General features: G+C 35.8%; 1 protein-coding gene across 2 annotated transcripts in view; it reads left to right on the top strand.

The window, feature by feature from the left end:
- The window catches only part of pof1b (POF1B actin binding protein), an 80026-nt gene extending 54190 nt beyond the window's left edge, over window positions 1-25836 (top strand). For both annotated transcript variants that reach the window (XM_065007361.1, XM_065007362.1), the window contains exons 10-13: window positions 22668-22796; window positions 23213-23283; window positions 23468-23599; window positions 24913-25836. In XM_065007361.1, coding sequence (XP_064863433.1) covers window positions 22668-22796; window positions 23213-23283; window positions 23468-23594 — 327 coding nt within the window. In that variant the 3' untranslated portion in view covers window positions 23595-23599; window positions 24913-25836. The remainder of the gene's footprint in view (window positions 1-22667; window positions 22797-23212; window positions 23284-23467; window positions 23600-24912) is intronic.
- The last annotated feature ends 989 nt before the right edge of the window (window positions 25837-26825 follow it).

Here is a 26825-nt window from a genome sequence, read left to right on the forward strand (position 1 = left end):
TGACTATGGGTATATAGTGTTATACTGACTATGGGTATATAGTGTTATACTGACTATGGGTATATAGTGTTATACTGACTATGGGTATATAGTGTTACACTGACTATGGGTATATAGTGTTATACTGACTATGGGTATATAGTGTTACACTAACTATGCGTATATGGTGTTATACTGACTATGGGTATATAGTGTTATACTGACTATGGGTATATAGTGTTACACTGACTATGGGTATATAGTGTTACACTGACTGGGTATATAGTGTTATACTGACTATGGGTATATAGTGTTACACTGACTGGGTATATAGTGTTATAGTGTTACACTACTATGGGTATATGGTGTTATACTGACTATGGGTATGTAGTGTTATACTGACTATGGGTATGTAGTGTTATACTGACTATGGGTATATAGTGTTACACTGACTATGGGTATATAGTGTCTTACTGACTATGGGTATATAGTGTTACACTGACTATAGGGTATATAGTGTCTTACTGGCTATGGGTATATAGTGTTATACTGACTATGGGTATATAGTGTCTTACTGACAATGGGTATATAGTGTTATACTGACTATGGGTATATAGTGTTATACTGACTATGGGTATATAGTGTCTTACTGACTATGGGTATATAGTGTTACACTGACTATGGGTATATAGTGTCTTACTGACTATGGGTATATAGTGTTATACTGACTATGGGTATATAGTGTTATACTGACTGGGTATATAGTGTTATACTGACTATGGGTATATAGTGTTACACTGACTATGGGTATATGGTGTTATACTGACTATGGGTATATAGTAACTTACTGAGTGATGGGTATATAGTGTTACACTGACTATGGGTATACATTGTTACACTGACTGGGTATATAGTGTTATACTGACTATGGGTATATAGTGTTACACTGACTATGGGTATATGGTGTTATACTGACTATGGGTATATAGTGTTATACTGACTATGGGTATATAGTGTTATACTGACTATGGGTATATAGTGTTATACTGACTATGGGTGTAGTGTTACACTAACTATGGGTATATGGTGTTATACTGACTATGGGTATATAGTGTTACACTGACTATGGGTATATAGTGTTACACTGACTATGGGTATATAGTGTTACACTGACTGGGTATATAGTGTTATACTGACTATGGGTATATAGTGTTACACTGACTATGGGTATATAGTGTTATACTGACTATGGGTATATAGTGTTACACTGACTATGGGTATATAGTGTTACACTGACTGGGTATATAGTGTTATACTGACTATGGGTATATAGTGTTACACTGACTGGGTATATAGTGTCATTACTGACTATGGGTATATAGTGTTATACTGACTATGGGTATATAGTGTTACACTGACTATGGGTATATAGTGTTACACTGACTATGGGTATATAGTGTTACTGACTGACTATGGGTATATAGTGTTATACTGACTATGGGTATATAGTGTTACACTGACTATGGGTATATAGTGTTACACTGACTGGGTATATAGTGTTATACTGACTATTGGTATATAGTGTTAGTGCTATATAGTGTTATACTGACTATGGGTATATAGTGTCTTATACTGATGGGTATATAGTGTTATACTGACTATGGGTATATAGTGTCTTACTGACAATGGGTATATAGTGTTATACTAACTATGGGTATATAGTGTTATACTGACTATGGGTATATAGTGTTATACTGACTATGGGTATATAGTGTTACACTGACTATGGGTATATAGTGTCTTACTGACTATGGGTATATAGTGTTATACTGACTATGGGTATATAGTGTTATACTGACTGGGTATATAGTGTTATACTGACTATGGGTATAGTGTTACACTGACTATGGGTATATAGTGTTATACTGACTATGGGTATATAGTGTTTACTGACTATGGGTATATAGTGTTACACTGACTATGGGTATATAGTGTTTACTGACTATGGGTATATAGTGTTATACTGACTATGGGTATATAGTGTTACACTGACTGGGTATATAGTGTTATACTGACTATGGGTATATAGTGTTACACTGACTATGGGTATATGGTGTTATACTGACTATGGGTATATAGTGTTATACTGACTATGGGTATATAGTGTTATACTGACTATGGGTATATAGTGTTTACTGACTATGGGTATATAGTGTTACTGACTATGGGTATATAGTGTTATACTGACTATGGGTATATAGTGTTACACTAACTATGCGTATATGGTGTTATACTGACTATGGGTATATAGTGTTACTACTGACACTGACTATGGGTATATAGTGTTTACTGACTGACTATGGGTATATAGTGTTATACTGACTGGGTATATAGTGTATATAGTGTTATACTGACTATGGGTATATAGTGTTATACTGACTATGGGTATATAGTGTTATACTGACTATGGGTATGTAGTGTTATACTGACTATGGGTATATAGTACTGACTATGGGTATATAGTGTCTTACTGACTATGGGTATATAGTGTTACACTGACTATGGTATATAGTGTCTTACTGACTATGGGTATATAGTGTTATACTGACTATGGGTATATAGTGTCTTACTGACTATGGGTATATAGTGTTATACTAACTATGGGTATGGGTTATACTGACTATGGGTATATAGTGTCTTACTGACTATGGGTATATAGTGTTATACTGACTATGGGTATATAGTGTTACACTGACTATGGGTATATAGTGTTACACTGACTATGGGTATATAGTATTACACTGACTGGGTATATAGTACTATACTGACTGGGTATATAGTGTTACACTGACTATAGTGTTACACTGACTATGGGTATATAGTGTTACACTGACTGGGTATATAGTGTTATACTGACTATTGGTATATAGTGTTACACTGACTATGGGTATATAGTGTTATACTGACTATGGGTATATAGTGTCTTACTGACTATGGGTATATAGTGTTATACTGACTATGGGTATATAGTGTCTTACTGACAATGGGTATATAGTGTTATACTAACTATGGGTATATAGTGTTATACTGACTATGGGTATATAGTGTTATACTGACTATGGGTATATAGTGTTACACTGACTATGGGTATATAGTGTCTTACTGACTATGGGTATATAGTGTTATACTGACTATGGGTATATAGTGTTATACTGACTGGGTATATAGTGTTATACTGACTATGGGTATATAGTGTGACTATGGGTATATGGTGTTATACTGACTATGGGTATATAGTGTTTACTGACTATGGGTATATAGTGTTATACTGACTATGGGTATATGACTGGGTATATAGTGTTATACTGACTATGGGTATATAGTGTTATACTGACTATGGGTATATGGTGTTATACTGACTATGGGTATATAGTGTTATACTGACTATGGGTATAGTGTTATACTGACTATGTATAGTGTCTTACTGACTATGGGTATATAGTGTTACACTGACTATGGGTATATAGTGTTACACTGACTGGGTATATAGTGTTATACTGACTATGGGTATATAGTGTTACACTGACTATGGGTATATGGTGTTATACTGACTATGGGTATATAGTGTTATACTGACTATGGGTATATAGTGTTATACTGACTATGGGTATATAGTGTCTTACTGACTATGGGTATATAGTGTTACACTGACTATGGGTATATAGTGTTATACTGACTATGGGTATATAGTGTTACACTAACTATGCGTATATGGTGTTATACTGACTATGGGTATATAGTGTTATACTGACTATGGGTATATAGTGTTACACTGACTATGGGTATATAGTGTTACACTGACTGGGTATATAGTGTTATACTGACTATGGGTATATAGTGTTACACTGACTGAGTGTTATAGTGTTACACTGACTATGGGTATAGTGTTATACTGACTATGGGTATATAGTGTTATACTGACTATGGGTATATAGTGTTATACTGACTGGGTATATAGTGTTACACTGACTATGGGTATATAGTGTCTTACTGACTATGGGTATATAGTGTTACACTGACTATAGGTATATAGTGTCTTACTGACAATGGGTATATAGTGTTATACTGACTATGGGTATATAGTGTCTTACTGACTATGGGTATATAGTGTTATACTAACTATGGGTATATAGTGTTATACTGACTATGGGTATATAGTGTCTTACTGACTATGGGTATATAGTGTTACACTGACTATGGGTATATAGTGTCTTACTGACTATGGGTATATAGTGTTATACTGACTATGGGTATACTACTGACTGGGTATATAGTGTTATACTGACTATGGGTATATAGTGTTACACTGACTATGGGTATATGGTGTTATACTGACTATGGGTATATAGTGTTTACTGACTATGGGTATATAGTGTTACACTGACTATGGGTATATAGTGTTACACTGACTATGGGTATATAGTGTTATACTGACTATGGGTATATAGTGTTACACTGACTATGGGTATATGGTGTTATACTGACTATGGGTATATAGTGTTATACTGACTATGGGTATATAGTGTTATACTGACTATGGGTATATAGTGTTATACTGACTATGGGTATATAGTGTTACACTAACTATGCGTATATGGTGTTATACTGACTATGGGTATATAGTGTTACACTGACTATGGGTATATAGTGTTATACTGACTATGGGTATATAGTGTTACACTGACTGGGTATATAGTGTTATACTGACTATGGGTATATAGTGTTATACTGACTATGGGTATATAGTGTTACACTGACTATGGGTATATAGTGTTACACTGACTATGGGTATATAGTGTTACACTGACTGGGTATATAGTGTTATACTGACTGGGTATATAGTGTATACTGACTGGGTATATAGTGTTACACTGACTATGGGTATATAGTGTTATACTGACTATGGGTATATAGTGTTATACTGACTATTGGTATATAGTGTTACACTGGGTATATAGTGTTATACTGACTATGGGGATATAGTGTTATACTGACTATGGGTATATAGTGTTACACTGACTATGGGTATATAGTGTTATACTGACTATGGGTATATGGTGTTATACTGACTATGGGTATATAGTGTTATACTGACTATGGGTATATAGTGTTTTACTGACTATGGGTATATAGTGTTATACTGACTATGGGTATATAGTGTTATACTGACTATGGGTATACAGTGTTATACTGACTATGGGTATATAGTGTTATACTGACTATGGGTATATAGTGTTATACTGACTATGGGTATATGGTGTTATACTGACTATGGGTATATAGTGTTATACTGACTATGGGTATATAGTGTTACACTGACTATGGGTATATAGTGTTACTGACTATGGGTATATAGTGTTATACTGACTATGGGTATATAGTGTTATACTGACTATGGGTATATACTGACTATGGGTATATAGTGTTTACTGACTATGGGTATATAGTGTCTTACTTACTATGGGTATATAGTGTTAAACTGAGTATGGGTATATAGTGTCTTACTGACTGACTATGGGTATATAGTGTCTTACTGACTATGGGTATATAGTGTTCTACTGACTATGGGTATATAGTGTCTTACTTACTATGGGTATATAGTGTTAAACTGAGTATGGGTATATACTGACTATGGGTATATAGTGTTCTACTGACTATGGGTATATAGTGTTACACTGACTGGGTATATAGTGTTACACTAACTATGGTATATAGTGTTATACTGACTATGGGTATATAGTGTTTACTGACTGACTGGGTATATAGTGTTATACTGACTATGGGTATATAGTGTTACTGACTATGGGTATATGGTGTTATACTGACTATGGGTATATAGTGTTACACTGACTATGGGTATATAGTGTTTACTGACTATGGGTATATAGTGTTATACTGACTAGTGTTATACTGACTATGGGTATATAGTGTTATACTGACTATGGGTATATAGTGTTACACTAACTATGCGTATATGGTGTTATACTGACTATGGGTATATAGTGTTATACTGACTATGGGTATATAGTGTTACACTGACTGGGTATATAGTGTTATACTGACTATGGGTAGATAGTGTTACACTGACTATGGGTATATAGTGTTACACTGACTGGGTATATAGTGTTATACTGACTATGGGTATATAGTGTTATACTGACTATGGGTATACAGTGTTACACTGACTGGGTATAGAGTGTTATACTGACTATGGGTATATAGTGTTACACGGACTCTGGGTATATGGTGTTATACTGACTATGGGTATATGGTGTTATACTGACTATGGGTATATAGTGTTACACTGACTATGGGTATATAGTGTTACACTGACTATGGGTATATAGTGTCTTACTGGCTATGGGTATATAGTGTTATACTGACTATGGGTATATAGTGTCTTACTGACTATGGGTATATAGTGTTACACTGACTATGGGTATATAGTGTCTTACTTACTATGGGTATATAGTGTTAAACTGAGTATGGGTATATAGTGTCTTACTGACTATGGGTATATAGTGTTAAACTGAGTATGGGTATATAGTGTCTTACTGACTATGGGTATATAATGTTCTACTGACTATGGGTATATAGTGTCTTACTTACTATGGGTATATAGTGTTAAACTGAGTATGGGTATATAGTGTCTTACTGACTATGGGTATATAGTGTTCTACTGACTATGGGTATATAGTGTTACACTGACTGGGTATATAGTGTTACACTAACTATGCGTATATGGTGTTATACTGACTATGGGTATATAGTGTTACACTGACTGGGTATATAGTGTTATACTGACTATGGGTATATAGTGTTACACTGACTATGGGTATATGGTGTTATACTGACTATGGGTATATAGTGTTACACTGACTATGGGTATATAGTGTTACACTGACTATGGGTATATAGTGTTATACTGACTATGGGTATATAGTGTTATACTGACTATGGGTATATAGTGTTATACTGACTATGGGTATATAGTGTTACACTAACTATGCGTATATGGTGTTATACTGACTATGGGTATATAGTGTTATACTGACTATGGGTATATAGTGTTACACTGACTGGGTATATAGTGTTATACTGACTATGGGTAGATAGTGTTACACTGACTATGGGTATATGGTGTTATACTGACTATGGGTATATAGTGTTACACTGACTGGGTATATAGTGTTATACTGACTATGGGTATATAGTGTTACACTGCCTGGGTATATAGTGTTATACTGACTATGGGTATATAGTGTTACACTGACTGGGTATATACTGTTATACTGACTATGGGTATATAGTGTTACACTGACTGGGTATATAGTGTTATACTGACTATGGGTATATAGTGTTATACTGACTATGGGTATATAGTGTTATACTGACTATGGGTATATAGTGTTACACTGACTATGGGTATATAGTGTTACACTGACTATGGGTATATAGTGTTACACTGACTGGGTATATAGTGTTATACTGACTGGGTATATAGTCTTACACTGACTATGGGTATATAGTGTTACACTGACTGGGTATATAGTGTTATACTGACTATGGGTATATAGTGTTATACTGACTATGGGTATATAGTGTTATGTTATGGGTACTGACTATGGATATATAGTGTTATACTGACTATGGGTATATGGTGTTATACTGACTATGGGTATATAGTGTTATACTGACTATGGGTATATAGTGTTTTACTGGCTATGGGTATATAGTGTTATACTGACTATGGGTATATAGTGTTATACTGACTATGGGTATACAGTGTTACACTGACTGGGTATAGAGTGTTATACTGACTATGGGTATATAGTGTTACACGGACTCTGGGTATATGGTGTTATACTGACTATGGGTATATGGTGTTATACTGACTATGGGTATATAGTGTTAAACTGAGTATGGGTATATAGTGTCTTACTGACTATGGGTATATAGTGTTCTACTGACTATGGGTATATAGTGTTACACTGACTGGGTATATAGTGTTACACTGACTATGGGTATATAGTGTTATACTGACTATGGGTATATAGTGTTATACTGACTATGGGTATATAGTGTTACACTGACTGGGTATATAGTGTTATACTGACTATGGGTATATAGTGTTACACTGACTATGGGTATATGGTGTTATACTGACTATGGGTATATAGTGTTACACTGACTATGGGTATATAGTGTTACACTGACTATGGGTATATAGTGTTATACTGACTATGGGTATATAGTGTTATACTGACTATGGGTATATAGTGTTATACTGACTATGGGTATATAGTGTTACACTAACTATGGTATATAGTGTTATACTGACTATGGGTATATAGTGTTATACTGACTATGGGTATATAGTGTTACACTGACTGGGTATATAGTGTTATACTGACTATGGGTAGATAGTGTTACACTGACTATGGGTATATAGTGTTATACTGACTATGGGTATATAGTGTTACACTGACTATGGGTATATAGTGTTATACTGACTATGGGTATATAGTGTTACACTGCCTGGGTATATAGTGTTATACTGACTATGGGTATATAGTGTTCTACTGACTGGGTATATACTGTTATACTGACTATGGGTATATAGTGTTACACTGACTGGGTATATAGTGTTATACTGACTATGGGTATATAGTGTTATACTGACTATGGGTATATAGTGTTATACTGACTATGGGTATATAGTGTTATACTGACTATGGGTATATAGTGTTACACTGACTATGGGTATATAGTGTTTACTGACTATGGGTATATAGTGTTATACTGACTGGGTATATAGTGTCTTACTGACTATGGGTATATAGTGTTACACTGACTGGGTATATAGTGTTATACTGGTATATAGTGTTATACTGACTATGGGTATATAGTGTTATACTGACTATGGGTATATAGTGTTATACTGACTATGGGTATATGGTGTTATATGGGTATATAGTGTTATACTGACTATAGTGTATACTGACTATGGGTATATAGTGTTATACTGACTATGGGTATATATACTGACTATGGGTACTGACTATGGGTATATAGTGTTATACTGACTATGGGTATATAGTGTTTACTGACTATGGGTATATAGTGTTATACTGACTATGGGTATATGGTGTTATACTGACTATGGGTATATAGTGTTAAACTGAGTATGGGTATATAGTGTCTTACTGACTATGGGTATATAGTGTTCTACTGACTATGGGTATATAGTGTTACACTGACTGGGTATATAGTGTTACACTAACTATGCGTATATGGTGTTATACTGACTATGGGTATATAGTGTTATACTGACTATGGGTATATAGTGTTACACTGACTGGGTATATAGTGTTATACTGACTATGGGTATATAGTGTTACACTGACTATGGGTATATGGTGTTATACTGACTATGGGTATATAGTGTTACACTGACTATGGGTATATAGTGTTACACTGACTATGGGTATATAGTGTTATACTGACTATGGGTATATAGTGTTATACTGACTATGGGTATATAGTGTTATACTGACTATGGGTATATAGTGTTACACTAACTATGCGTATATGGTGTTATACTGACTATGGGTATATAGTGTTATACTGACTATGGGTATATAGTGTTACACTGACTGGGTATATAGTGTTATACTGACTATGGGTATATAGTGTTTACTGACTATGGGTATATGGTGTTATACTGACTATGGGTATATAGTGTTACACTGACTGGGTATATAGTGTTATACTGACTATGGGTATATAGTGTTACACTGCCTGGGTATATAGTGTTATACTGACTATGGGTATATAGTGTTACACTGACTGGGTATATACTGTTATACTGACTATGGGTATATAGTGTTACACTGACTGGGTATATAGTGTTATACTGACTATGGGTATATAGTGTTATACTGACTATGGGTATATAGTGTTATACTGACTATGGGTATATAGTGTTACACTGACTATGGGTATATAGTGTATACTGACTACTATGGGTATATAGTGTTACACTGACTGGGTATATAGTGTTATACTGACTGGGTATATAGTCTTACACTGACTATGGGTATATAGTGTTACACTGACTGGGTATATAGTGTTATACTGACTATGGGTATATAGTGTTATACTGACTATGGGTATATAGTACTGACTATGGATATATAGTGTTATACTGACTATGGGTATATGGGTTATATATGGGTATATAGTGTTATACTGACTATGGGTATATAGTGTTTTACTGACTATGGGTATATAGTGTTATACTGACTATGGGTATATAGTGTTACACTGACTCTGGGTATATGGTGTTATACTGACTATGGGTATAGTGTTATACTGACTATGGGTATATAGTGTTACACTGACTATGGGTATACAGTGTTTACTGACTATGGGTATATAGTGTTATGACTATGGGTATATAGTGTTATACTAACTATGGGTATATAGTGTTATACTGACTATGGGTATATAGTGTTCTTACTGACTATGGGTATATAGTGTTACACTGACTATGGGTATATAGTGTTTACTGACTATGGGTATATAGTGTTAAACTGACTATGGGTATATAGTGTCTTACTGACTATGGGTATATAGTGTTATACTGACTATGGGTATATAGTGTTACACTAACTATGGGTATATAGTGTTATACTGACTATAGTGTTATACTGACTATGGGTATATAGTGTTACACTGACTGGGTATATAGTGTTATACTGACTATGGGTATATAGTGTTACACTGACTATGGGTATATGGTGTTATACTGACTATGGGTATATAGTGTTACACTGACTATGGGTATATAGTGTTACACTGACTATGGGTATATAGTGTTACACTGACTGGGTATATAGTATACTGACTATGGGTATATGGTGTTATACTGACTATAGTGTTACACTGACTATGGGTATATAGTGTTACACTGACTGGGTATATAGTGTTATACTGACTATGGGTATATAGTGTTATACTGACTATGGGTATATAGTGTTACTGACTATGGGTACTAGTGTTATACTGACTATATAGTGTTATACTGACTATGGGTATATAGTGTTATACTGACTATGGGTATATAGTGTTACACTGACTATGGGTATATAGTGTCTTACTGACTATGGGTATATAGTGTTACACTGACTATGGGTATATAGTGTCTTACTGACTATGGGTATATAGTGTTACACTGACTATGGGTATATAGTGTTATACTGACTATGGGTATATAGTGTTATACTGACTATGGGTATATAGTGTCTTACTGACTATGGGTATATAGTGTTACACTGACTAGGTATATAGTGTCTTACTGACTATGAGTATATAGTGTAACACTAACTATGGGTATATAGTGTCTTACTGACTATGGGTATATAGTGTTATACTGACTATGGGTATATAGTGTTACACTGACTATGGGTATATAGTGTCTTACTTACTATGGGTATATAGTGTTAAACTGAGTATGGGTATATAGTGTCTTACTGACTATGGGTATATAGTGTCTTACTGACTATGGGTATATAGTGTTCTACTGACTATGGGTATATAGTGTCTTACTTACTATGGGTATATAGTGTTAAACTGAGTATGGGTATATAGTGTCTTACTGACTATGGGTATATAGTGTTCTACTGACTATGGGTATATAGTGTTACACTGACTGGGTATATAGTGTTACACTAACTATGCGTATATGGTGTTATACTGACTATGGGTATATAGTGTTATACTGACTATGGGTATATAGTGTTACACTGACTGGGTATATAGTGTTATACTGACTATGGGTATATAGTGTTACACTGACTATGGGTATATAGTGTCTTACTGACTATGGGTATATAGTGTTACACTGACTAGGTATATAGTGTCTTACTGACTATGAGTATATAGTGTAACACTAACTATGGGTATATAGTGTCTTACTGACTTTGGGTATATAGTGTTATACTGACTATGGGTATATAGTGTTACACTGACTATGGGTATATAGTGTCTTACTTACTATGGGTATATAGTGTTAAACTGAGTATGGGTATATAGTGTCTTACTGACTATGGGTATATAGTGTTAAACTGAGTATGGGTATATAGTGTCTTACTGACTATGGGTATATAGTGTTCTACTGACTATGGGTATATAGTGTCTTACTTACTATGGGTATATAGTGTTAAACTGAGTATGGGTATATAGTGTCTTACTGACTATGGGTATATAGTGTTCTACTGACTATGGGTATATAGTGTTACACTGACTGGGTATATAGTGTTACACTAACTATGCGTATATGGTGTTATACTGACTATGGGTATATAGTGTTATACTGACTATGGGTATATAGTGTTACACTGACTGGGTATATAGTGTTATACTGACTATGGGTATATAGTGTTACACTGACTATGGGTATATGGTGTTACACTGACTATGGGTATATAGTGTTACACTGACTATGGGTATATAGTGTTATACTGACTATGGGTATATAGTGTTATACTGACTATGGGTATATAGTGTTATACTGACTATGGGTATATAGTGTTACACTAACTATGCGTATATGGTGTTATACTGACTATGGGTATATAGTGTTATACTGACTATGGGTATATAGTGTTACACTGACTGGGTATATAGTGTTATACTGACTATGGGTAGATAGTGTTACACTGACTATGGGTATATGGTGTTATACTGACTATGGGTATATAGTGTTACACTGACTGGGTATATAGTGTTATACTGACTATGGGTATATAGTGTTACACTGCCTGGGTATATAGTGTTATACTGACTATGGGTATATAGTGTTACACTGACTGGGTATATACTGTTATACTGACTATGGGTATATAGTGTTACACTGACTGGGTATATAGTGTTATACTGACTATGGGTATATAGTGTTATACTGACTATGGGTATATAGTGTTATACTGACTATGGGTATATAGTGTTACACTGACTATGGGTATATAGTGTTACACTGACTATGGGTATATAGTGTTACACTGACTGGGTATATAGTGTTATACTGACTGGGTATATAGTCTTACACTGACTATGGGTATATAGTGTTACACTGACTGGGTATATAGTGTTATACTGACTATGGGTATATAGTGTTATACTGACTATGGGTATATAGTGTTACACTGACTATGGATATATAGTGTTATACTGACTATGGGTATATGGTGTTATACTGACTATGGGTATATAGTGTTATACTGACTATGGGTATATAGTGTTTTACTGGCTATGGGTATATAGTGTTATACTGACTATGGGTATATAGTGTTATACTGACTATGGGTATACAGTGTTACACTGACTGGGTATAGAGTGTTATACTGACTATGGGTATATAGTGTTACACGGACTCTGGGTATATGGTGTTATACTGACTATGGGTATATGGTGTTATACTGACTATGGGTATATAGTGTTACACTGACTATGGGTATACAGTGTCTTACTGACTATGGGTATATAGTGTTACACTGACTATGGGTATATAGTGTTATACTAACTATGGGTATATAGTGTTATACTGACTATGGGTATATAGTGTCTTACTGACGATGGGTATATAGTGTTACACTGACTATGGGTATATAGTGTCTTACTTACTATGGATATATAGTGTTAAACTGAGTATGGGTATATAGTGTCTTACTGACTATGGGTATATAGTGTTATACTGACTATGGGTATATAGTGTTACACTAACTATGCGTATATGGTGTTATACTGACTATGGGTATATAGTGTTACACTGACTGGGTATATAGTGTTATACTGACTATGGGTATATAGTGTTACACTGACTATGGGTATATGGTGTTATACTGACTATGGGTATATAGTGTTACACTGACTATGGGTATATAGTGTTACACTGACTATGGGTATATAGTGTTACACTGACTGTTATACTGACTATGGGTATATGGTGTTATACTGACTATGGGTATATAGTGTTACACTGACTATGGGTATACAGTGTCTTACTGACTATGGGTATATAGTGTTACTGACTATGGGTATATAGTGTTATACTAACTATGGGTTTATTGTTACTGACTATGGGTATATAGTGTTATACTGACTATGGGTATATAGTGTATATGGGTATATAGTGTTACTGACTGGGTATATAGTGTTTACTGACTATGGGTATATAGTGTTACACTGACTATGGGTATATAGTGTTACACTGACTGGGTATATAGTGTTATACTGACTATGGGTATATAGTGTTATACTGACTATGGGTATGTAGTGTTATACTGACTATGGGTATGTAGTGTTATACTGACTGGATATGTAGTGTTATACTGACTATGGGTATATGGTATTATACTGACTATGGGTATATAGTGTTACACTGACTATGGGTATATAGTGTCTTACTGACTATGGGTATATAGTGTTACACTGACTATGGGTATATAGTGTCTTACTGACTATGGGTATATAGTGTTACACTGACTATGGGTATATAGTGTTATACTGACTATGGGTATATAGTGTTATACTGACTATGGGTATATAGTGTCTTACTGACTATGGGTATATAGTGTTACACTGACTAGGTATATAGTGTCTTACTGACTATGAGTATATAGTGTAACACTAACTATGGGTATATAGTGTCTTACTGACTATGGGTATATAGTGTTATACTGACTATGGGTATATAGTGTTATACTGACTATGGGTATATAGTGTCTTACTGACTATGGGTATATAGTGTTACACTGACTATGGGTATATAGTGTTATACTGACTATGGGTATATAGTGTTATACTGACTATGGGTATATAGTGTTATACTGACTATGGGTATATAGTGTTACACTGACTATATAGTGTTATACTGATTATGGGTATATAGTGTTATACAGACTATGGGTATATAGGGTCTTACTGACTATGGGTATATAGTGTCTTACTGACTATGGGTATATAGTGTTACACTGACTGGGTATATAGTGTCTTACTGACTATGATTATATAGTGTTACACTGACTATGGGTATATAGTGTTATACTGACTATGGGTATATAGTGTTACACTAACTATGCGTATATGGTGTTATACTGACTATGGGTATATAGTGTTATACTGACTATGGGTATATAGTGTTACACTGACTGGGTATATAGTGTTATACTGACTATGGGTATATAGTGTTACACTAACTATGCGTATATGGAGTTATACTGACTATGGGTATATAGTGTTATACTGACTATGGGTATATAGTGTTATACTGACTATGGGTATATAGTGTTACACTGACTATGGGTATATAGTGTCTTACTGACTATAGGTATATAGTGTTATACTGACTATGGGTATATAGTGTTACACTGACTATGGGTATATAGTGTCTTACTGACTATAGGTATATAGTGTTATACTGTCTATGGGTATATAGTGTTATACTGACTATGGGTATATAGTGTTACACTGACTATGGGTATATAGTGTTACACTGACTGGGTATATAGTGTTATACTGACTATGGGTATATTGTGTTACACTGACTGGGTATATAGTGTTATACTGACTATGGGTATATAGTGTTACACTGACTATGGGTATATGGTGTTATACTGACTATGGGTATGTAGTGTTATACTGACTATGGGTATGTAGTGTTATACTGACTGGGTATATAGTGTTACACTGACTATGGGTATATAGTGTCTTACTGACTATGGGTATATAGTGTTACACTGACTATAGGTATATAGTGTCTTACTGGCTATGGGTATATAGTGTTATACTGACTATGGGTATATAGTGTCTTACTGACAATGGGTATATAGTGTTATACTAACTATGGGTATATAGTGTTATACTGACTATGGGTATATAGTGTCTTACTGACGATGGGTATATAGTGTTACACTGACTATGGGTATATAGTGTCTTACTGACTATGGGTATATAGTGTTATACTGACTATGGGTATATAGTGTTATACTGACTGGGTATATAGTGTTATACTGACTATGGGTATATAGTGTTACACTGACTATGGGTATATGGTGTTATACTGACTATGGGTATATAGTAACTTACTGACGATGGGTATATAGTGTTACACTGACTATGGGTATACATTGTTACACTGACTGGGTATATAGTGTTATACTGACTATGGGTATATAGTGTTACACTGACTATGGGTATATGGTGTTATACTGACTATGGGTATATAGTGTTATACTGACTATGGGTATATAGTGTTATACTGACTATGGGTATATAGTGTTATACTGACTATGGGTATATAGTGTTACACTAACTATGCGTATATGGTGTTATACTGACTATGGGTATATAGTGTTACACTGACTATGGGTATATAGTGTTACACTGACTATGGGTATATAGTGTTACACTGACTGGGTATATAGTGTTATACTGACTCGGTATATAGTGTTACACTGACTATGGGTATATAGTGTTATACTGACTATGGGTATATAGTGTTACACTGACTATGGGTATATAGTGTTACACTGACTGGGTATATAGTGTTATACTGACTATGGGTATATGGTGTTATACTGACTATGGGTATATAGTGTTACACTGACTATGGGTATATAGTGTTACACTGACTGGGTATATAGTGTTATACTGACTATGGGTATATAGTGTCTTACTGACTATGGGTATATAGTGTTACACTGACTGGGTATATAGTGTTATACTGACTATGGGTATATAGTGTCTTACTGACTATGGGTATATAGTGTTACACTGACTAGGTATATAGTGTCTTACTGACTATGAGTATATAGTGTAACACTAACTATGGGTATATAGTATCTTACTGACTATGGGTATATAGTGTTATACTGACTATGGGTATATAGTGTTATACTGACTATGGGTATATAGTGTCTTACTGACTATGGGTATATAGTGTTACACTGACTATGGGTATATAGTGTTATACTGACTATGGGTATATAGTGTTATACTGACTATGGGTATATAGTGTTATACTGACTATGGGTATATAGTGTTACACTGACTATGTGTATATAGTGTTATACTGATTATGGGTATATAGTGTTATACAGACTATGGGTATATAGTGTCTTACTGACTATGGGTATATAGTGTCTTACTGACTATGGGTATATAGTGTTACACTGACTGGGTATATAGTGTCTTACTGACTATGATTATATAGTGTTACACTAACTATGGGTATATAGTGTTATACTGACTATGGGTATATAGTGTCTTACTGACGATGGGTATATAGTGTTACACTGACTATGGGTATATAGTGTCTTACTTACTATGGGTATATAGTGTTAAACTGAGTATGGGTATATAGTGTCTTACTGACTATGGGTATATAGTGTTATACTGACTATGGGTATATAGGGTTACACTAACTATGCGTATATGGTGTTATACTGACTATGGGTATATAGTGTTATACTGACTATGGGTATATAGTGTTACACTGACTGGGTATATAGTGTTACACTGACTATGGGTATATAGTGTTACACTGACTATGGGTATATAGTGTTATACTGACTATGGGTATATAGTGTTACACTGACTGGGTATATAGTGTTATACTGACTATGGGTATATAGTGTTACACTGACTATGGGTATATGGTGTTATACTGACTATGGGTATATAGTGTTACACTGACTATGGGTATATAGTGTTACACTGACTATGGGTATATAGTGTTACACTGACTGGGTATATAGTGTTATACTGACTATGGGTATATGGTGTTATACTGACTATGGGTATATAGTGTTACACTGACTATGGGTATATAGTGTTACACTGACTGGGTATATAGTGTTATACTGACTATGGGTATATGGTGTTATACTGACTATGGGTATATAGTGTTACACTGACTATGGGTATATAGTGTTACACTGACTGGGTATATAGTGTTATACTGACTATGGGTATATAGTGTCTTACTGACTATGGGTATATAGTGTTACACTGACTGGGTATATAGTGTTATACTGACTATGGGTATATAGTGTCTTACTGACTATGGGTATATAGTGTTACACTGACTAGGTATATAGTGTCTTACTGACTATGAGTATATAGTGTAACACTAACTATGGGTATATAGTATCTTACTGACTATGGGTATATAGTGTTATACTGACTATGGGTATATAGTGTTATACTGACTATGGGTATATAGTGTCTTACTGACTATGGGTATATAGTGTTACACTGACTATGGGTATATAGTGTTATACTGACTATGGGTATATAGTGTTATACTGACTATGGGTATATAGTGTTATACTGACTATGGGTATATAGTGTTACACTGACTATGGGTATATAGTGTTATACTGATTATGGGTATATAGTGTTATACTGATTATGGGTATATAGTGTTACACTGACTATGGGTATATAGTGTCTTACTGACTATGGGTATATAGTGTCTTACTGACTATGGGTATATAGTGTCTTACTGACTATGGGTATATAGTGTTACACTGACTGGGTATATAGTGTCTTACTGACTATGATTATATAGTGTTACACTAACTATGGGTATATAGTGTCTTACTGACTATGGGTATATAGTGTCTTACTGACTATGGGTATATAGTGTCTTACTGACTATGGGTATATAGTGTTACACTGACTATGGGTATATAGTGTTACACTGACTGGGTATATAGTGTTATACTGATTATGGGTATATAGTGTTATACTGACTATGGGTATATAGTGTCTTACTGACTATGGGTATATAGTGTTACACTGACTATGGGTATATGGTGTTATACTGACTATGGGTATATAGTGTTACACTGACTATGGGTATATAGTGTTACACTGACTATGGGTATATAGTGTTACACTGACTGGGTATATAGTGTTATACTGACTATGGGTATATGGTGTTATACTGACTATGGGTATATAGTGTTACACTGACTATGGGTATATAGTGTTACACTGACTGGGTATATAGTGTTATACTGACTATGGGTATATGGTGTTATACTGACTATGGGTATATAGTGTTACACTGACTATGGGTATATAGTGTTACACTGACTGGGTATATAGTGTTATACTGACTATGGGTATATAGTGTCTTACTGACTATGGGTATATAGTGTTACACTGACTGGGTATATAGTGTTATACTGACTATGGGTATATAGTGTCTTACTGACTATGGGTATATAGTGTTACACTGACTAGGTATATAGTGTCTTACTGACTATGAGTATATAGTGTAACACTAACTATGGGTATATAGTATCTTACTGACTATGGGTATATAGTGTTATACTGACTATGGGTATATAGTGTTATACTGACTATGGGTATATAGTGTCTTACTGACTATGGGTATATAGTGTTACACTGACTATGGGTATATAGTGTTATACTGACTATGGGTATATAGTGTTATACTGACTATGGGTATATAGTGTTATACTGACTATGGGTATATAGTGTTACACTGACTATGTGTATATAGTGTTATACTGATTATGGGTATATAGTGTTATACAGACTATGGGTATATAGTGTCTTACTGACTATGGGTATATAGTGTCTTACTGACTATGGGTATATAGTGTTACACTGACTGGGTATATAGTGTCTTACTGACTATGATTATATAGTGTTACACTAACTATGGGTATATAGTGTCTTACTGACTATGGGTATATAGTGTCTTACTGACTATGGGTATATAGTGTCTTACTGACTATGGGTATATAGTGTTACACTGACTATGGGTATATAGTGTTACACTGACTGGGTATATAGTGTTATACTGACTATGGGTATATAGTGTTATACTGACTATGGGTATATAGTGTCTTACTGACTATGGGTATATAGTGTTACACTGACTATGGGTATATAGTGTTATACTGACTATGGGTATATAGTGTTATACTGACTATGGGTATATAGTGTTATACTGACTATGGGTATATAGTGTTACACTGACTATGGGTATATAGTGTTATACTGACTATGGGTATATAGTGTTAAACAGACTATGGGTATATAGTGTCTTACTGACTATGGGTATATAGTGTCTTACTGACTATGGGTATATAGTGTTACACTGACTGGGTATATAGCGTCTTACTGACTATGATTATATAGTGTTACACTAACTATGGGTATATAGTGTCTTACTGACTATGGGTATATAGTGTCTTACTGACTATGGGTATATAGTGTCTTACTGACTATGGGTATATAGTGTTACACTGACTATGGGTATATAGTGTTACACTGACTATGGGTATATAGTGTTATACTGACTATGGGTATATAGTGTCTTACTGACTATGGGTATATAGTGTTACACTGACTGGGTATATAGTGTCTTAGTGACTATGAGTATATAGTGTTACACTAACTATGGGTATATAGTGTCTTACTGACTATGGGTATATAGTGTCTTACTGACAATGGGTATATAGTGTTACACTGACTATGGGTATATAGTGTTATACTGACTATGGGTATATAGTGTCTTACTGACTATGGGTATATAGTGTTACACTGACTATGGGTATATGGTGTTATACTGAGTATGGGTATATAGTGTTATACTGACTATGGGTATATAGTGTTACACTGACTATGGGTATATAGTGTCTTACTGACTATGGGTATATAGTGTTATACTGACTATGGGTATATAGTGTTATACTGACTATGGGTATATAGTGTTATACTGACTATGGGTATGTAGTGTTATACTGACTATGGGTATATAGTGTTACACTGACTATGGGTATGTAGTTTTATACTGACTATGGGTATATAGTGTTACACTGACTATGGGTATGTAGTTTTATACTGACTATGGGTATATAGTGTTACACTGACTATGGGTATATAGTGTTACACTGACTATGGGTATGTAGTTTTATACTGACTATGGGAATGTAGTGTTATACTGACTATGGGTATATAGTGTTATACTGACTATGGGTATGTAGTGTTATACTGACTATGGGTATGTAGTGTTATACTGACTATGGGTATGTAGTGTTATACTGACTATGGGTATGTAGTGTTATACTGACTATGGGTATATAGTGTTATACTGACTATGGGTATGTAGTGTTACACTGACTATGGGTATATAGTGTTATACTATTGGTATATAGTGTTATACTGACTATGGGTATATAGTGTTACACTGACTATGGGTATATAGTGTTATACTGACTATGGGTATGTAGTGTTATACTGACTATGGGTATGTAGTGTTATACTGACTATGGGTATATAGTGTTACACTGACTATGGGTATGTAGTGTTACACTGACTATGGGTATATAGTGTTATACTGACTATGGGTATATAGTGTTATACTGACTATGGGTATGTAGTGTTATACTGACTATGGGTATGTAGTGTTATACTGACTATGGGTATATAGTGTTATACTGACTATGGGTATATAGTGTTACACTGACTATGGGTATGTAGTGTTACACTGACTATGGGTATATAGTGTTATACTGACTATGGGTATATAGTGTTATACTGACTATGGGTATATAGTGTTACACTGACTATGGGTATATAGTGTTATACTGACTATGGGTATGTAGTGTTATACTGACTATGGGTATGTAGTGTTATACTGACTATGGGTATATAGTGTTACACTGACTATGGGTATGTAGTGTTACACTGACTATGGGTATATAGTGTTATACTGACTATGGGTATATAGTGTTATACTGACTATGGGTATGTAGTGTTATACTGACTATGGGTATGTAGTGTTATACTGACTATGGGTATGTAGTGTTATACTGACTATGGGTATATAGTGTTATACTGACTATGGGTATATAGTGTTATACTGACTATGGGTATGTAGTGTTATACTGACTATGGGTATATAGTGTTATACTGACTATGGGTATGTAGTGTTATACTGACTATGGGTATATAGTGTTATACTGACTATGGGTATATAGTGTTATACTGACTATGGGTATGTAGTGTTATACTGACTATGGGTATGTAGTGTTATACTGACTATGGGTATATAGTGTTATACTGACTATGGGTATATAGTGTTATACTGACTATGGGTATGTAGTGTTATACTGACTATGGGTATATAGTGTTATACTGACTATGGGTATGTAGTGTTATACTGACTATGGGTATGTAGTTTTATACTGACTATGGGTATATAGTGTTATACTGACTATGGGTATATAGTGTTATACTGACTATGGGTATATAGTGTTATACTGACTATGGGTATGTAGTGTTATACTGACTATGGGTATATAGTGTTATACTGACTATGGGTATATAGTGTTATACTGACTATGGGTATGTAGTGTTATACTGACTATGGGTATATAGTGTTATACTGACTATGGGTATATAGTGTTATACTGACTATGGGTATGTAGTGTTATACTGACTATGGGTATATAGTGTTACACTGACTATGGGTATGTAGTTTTATACTATGTGTATCTCTGACTATCTGTGTGTCTGTCCAGACCCAGCTGACACGGATCACCACGGAGTACACCACAGAGAGATCAGGTGACAAGAGCCTGCAGCTCCGCATCACACAGCTGCTGACAACACTGGAGCAGCGGGAGATCGTCATCAAACGTCAGGAAGAGGTCAGGGGTCATAGTTACTGGTCACTGTTCAGCCTTTAGGCACAGATCTTGGATCAGATCTAAGAAAAAAGTCAAACAAGATTTGTATGTATTGCCTGACTTAAATCCCCTTAAGAGAACCAAACTAACCCAACAGGTATGGATTAGGAAAAAAACCTTGCTTTTAGGGTCTTTCATCTCATTTGTTCCCAAAATCAAGTTATGGGTTTTGGTCCAGCCAGTCTGACTACATTCTCTCACAGTCCTTGTGTTAACGTGGCTCTGAAGGTTCTTTTAATTTCACTTTAGGAATGTGTTTATCTGACACGCTTGTACACCTTTAGCTACATCATTAACACCTGTTTTACAGCACAGGCCTACTTCCTCCTCCCTTCTTATTCATATCTGACCTCCCATTTCTGACCTTTAACCATCAGGAGATCTGGCGGCTGCAGCAGAAGAAGAGCGACAGTGCCAAGAATGTCACCACAACCACTATCACCAAAAGGTCAGCCCCCCACAACACCATGAGCCTATTTTATGGGGAATATTTGGAAGAAGCTCCGCTAAAATAGGTTAATGTAATTTAGGATGCCTAGTGTGATGTTTCCCAAAACAGGATTTTGTACTGGTATACAGTAAGTACATAACCAACCAGTATGCGGTCCTTAATGTGTATAACTGATTTGTAGGTACAGTAACCAGTACCCCCTCCTGGGCCTGCTGAGTGATGACTTCCAATCTTCATTGCCCGTCAAGGATGCCAAGACCATCGTCATCGAGAGCCGGACAGGGGAGATTATCAAACAGATAGAGTAGAGCAGGTAAGAAGTATAAGCTAGACTGGCCATGCTAGAATGGACAAGTTATCAGTTATTGTTCTCAGTTTAGAGTTTGAAGTGAGGGGTAAGATTAGGGAAATAATTAAGGTAAGTGGTTAAAAGTGAAATATGATTAGTGATGTCTATTCTGACATGGCCAAATAGTGTTAACCCTGTGTGTACTGTCATGGGGACCAGGAGGGAGAGAGCTTGGGTTCCTTACTGGGCTTTTACTATCTGGTCCTGTCAGAAGCTGGGCCAGGGGTCGCTGTGTGAGGAGGGATGATGAGAGGCTGATGGATGGATGGATGGATGCTGTTCCCTCTGTGGTCCTGGAGAGCTAGGCACTGATGGCATGGAGAGACCATGTTCATTTCTGCCTCTGTCTGTTAGTAGGAAAATAAATGGATGTTCTCCCAACTCTACTAAATTCCCCATCAGGATGGTATGTTTAATTGGACAGGTGTCCTTGTTTGTGAGAAGCATGCAAGAGGTAGTGATTGAGTTGGAGTGGACATACAGTGCATTCAGAAAGTATTCAGACCCCTTGAATATTTCCAAATGTTGTTACATTACAGCCTTATTCTAAAATCGATCAAATTGCTTTCCCCCTCATCAATCTACAAACAATACCCCATAATGACAAAGCAAAAACAGGTTTAGAATTTTGGTGTACAAATGTTGTTTTTTTAAGAAGGAAATATGACATTTACATAAGTATTCAGACCCTTTACTCAGTACTTTGTTGAAGCAACTTTGGAAGCGATTACAGCCTCGAGTCTCATAGCAAAGGGTCTGAATACTTATGTAAATGTCATATTTCCTTTTTTTTATACATTTGCACACCAAAAAAATCTAAACCTGTTTTTGCTTTGTCATTAAGGGGTATTGTTTGTAGATTGAAAAGGACTTTTTAAAACATCTAATCCTTTTTAGTATAAGGCTGTAACGTAATAAAATGTGGAAAAAGTAAAGGGGTCTGAATACTTTCCGGGTGACATTACCGACTTTTCCAGGGATTGGAGATCCACTGTTAGTCTTAGAGCTGTCATGACGTCCGAGTCATTAGCACACTAGTCAAAACAACAACATCAATCAGAGGGTTGGATGAGATCAAGCTTTTTGTCTTTCCAAGGCATAATGAAAGAGTTGTGTGGCAGATTTATACTGAGTGAGAAAAATAGAAAAAGACGTGTAATTAAGTACATCTGATGGATTAGTCCTTCACACCATAACGACTGTATCCATGTTGTTTGTTTTGAAACAGAAAATCATTTCAACCCCTTAAAGAGACTGTTTCTCTCTGCTCCGCACAGGAATGAACGACAAGAAGACCCTGATGTTCCGCCTCCCTCCCACACTCCGTCCGTCCCTCCCTCCCCTTCCCCCTCTGCAGCTACCGTCTCCCTCCTCCTCAGGGCTGCCAGGGTGGTGGTGGTGGTAGGGTCAACACCCCTAGATTTGGGATGAGTGGTTTGGAACAAATGGGGTTGCTTAGACGAGAGGCTTCACTTTGGTTGGGATAGGGACACCAAATACTCAACGACCAAATATGTTATAGTAGAAGCTTTTGCTACAGTCACGAGGGCTGGGGAGGGGACAGGGAAGAGGGGGTTGGTGCTTATTAGTGTGCAGCGATCTAGTCCTCTGTCCTCCATGGAGCCAGCACTACCCTGCTAATCTTGGGGACAACTCCTCTAAAGGCATTATGGTTACTTTGCATGTAAATAAGTTGGCTTAATTATGCTTTAATTATGCGCTAATTAAAAAGACTATGGTGAAACTCGCTTTGGCAGACATTTAATAAAAATGGCAACCTCTGTTCTGGTCTTTTGCTATTCTTTTGTGGCAAGGTAATGGTACATAACTGTGATATGTTTTAGATGAATTTGGTTTCATGTTTAAACCTTAAGAGGTGCATGGGTTTGTTTTGATTGAGGGGTTATCTGAATGGAATGCTGTGCTTGGGGTTGGGGGATTGCCGTGGGTGTATGAGACTATGAATGACTGGGTTGGACATGGACTGGTGCATGGTTCTATGGGTAATATACCATAGTGGATGACCTGGTCATTTTAGAAGCACAATAAACACTGTATGGAGTACTATGTTTTTCCTTCAATTGTTTTCTGCTGAAGTTCTCTTTAATGTGCTCTCACATTTAAAGTCAGTCTGTTCTTTTCTATTTAGGCCTTAACCTCTGCTTTTTGGAACTGTGATTAAAATGTACAATTTAACGTCACTTGTCTTTAATTTTTTATGTGTTTTATTTTCTTTTTACCTATGAAACGCCAATAATACGACCTCGGGGCAACTACTATATTATCCAGTAGGGTTCCACTGTGATGCAGTTACCTTCTTGTGGCAGCAGAGGGGGCCAGTGGCCTACAGTTGTGCCTCAGAGTGACGGAGTGGTATGGAGCAGACCCCCTCTGCTCTGCTCTCAGTGAATGAGGTCATGATATCTCTGTAGGGCTTGGCTCAGGCAGACTGTCAACCATTTCACTGTCCCATTCACTGGACTTTCTGTCTGACGATGCACACATGCCCTGTGATCTATATATGCTTGGTAATGGTAGTAGGACACTAGTACCTAGTGTTTTAGTGGTTAGATATTGCAGTGCTATTAGTAGTATTACAGTCAAATAAGTACAATTATTAGTTGTGTTGTTAGTGCGTGAGAAACTTTTGTGACACATTTCTTGACTGGACCATTTCCGTAGCCTGTTTTATGCATGCTTCATGAATTAGTGATGAGGCGTGGTGCTGGTCTCTGGTAGATCTTCAACTGCTCTCTTCAGGAGAATGAGGTCGGGAGGGAAGCTACGGCTCCTAAAGGAAAATACTGTCTCATTCATAAAGTTAGGGATTATCTGGGCCTCTGCTATCTGATTGTCCTACCTACCTGGCCTCCTGATTGCCTGGCCAACCAGACTTCTTGCTAGGGCCAAACGGTACACCACGCCCAAGTCTGGATCTGAGAACATCGCAGACCCTTCACCGAATGCAAACACATTCGGGCCATCTGATTGGTCCAGAAACCGATGCGTTGAGCCAGAACACACGTGGGTAAAAAAATAATCATAATTGGTTTTGATGCTCTTATTGTTTCGAGACAATCCAATCTCTTTACCACTTTGTTTTGTACGACACCCCTCATACCCCTCATCACCACAAACGACTTCAATGATGGCAGTCTCAGACTAAAGTATGTAGCGAACAGCAGAACAG

This window comes from Oncorhynchus nerka, linkage group LG22 (genome assembly GCF_034236695.1).
Source record: "Oncorhynchus nerka isolate Pitt River linkage group LG22, Oner_Uvic_2.0, whole genome shotgun sequence".
In the NCBI taxonomy this organism is placed as follows: domain Eukaryota; kingdom Metazoa; phylum Chordata; class Actinopteri; order Salmoniformes; family Salmonidae; genus Oncorhynchus; species Oncorhynchus nerka.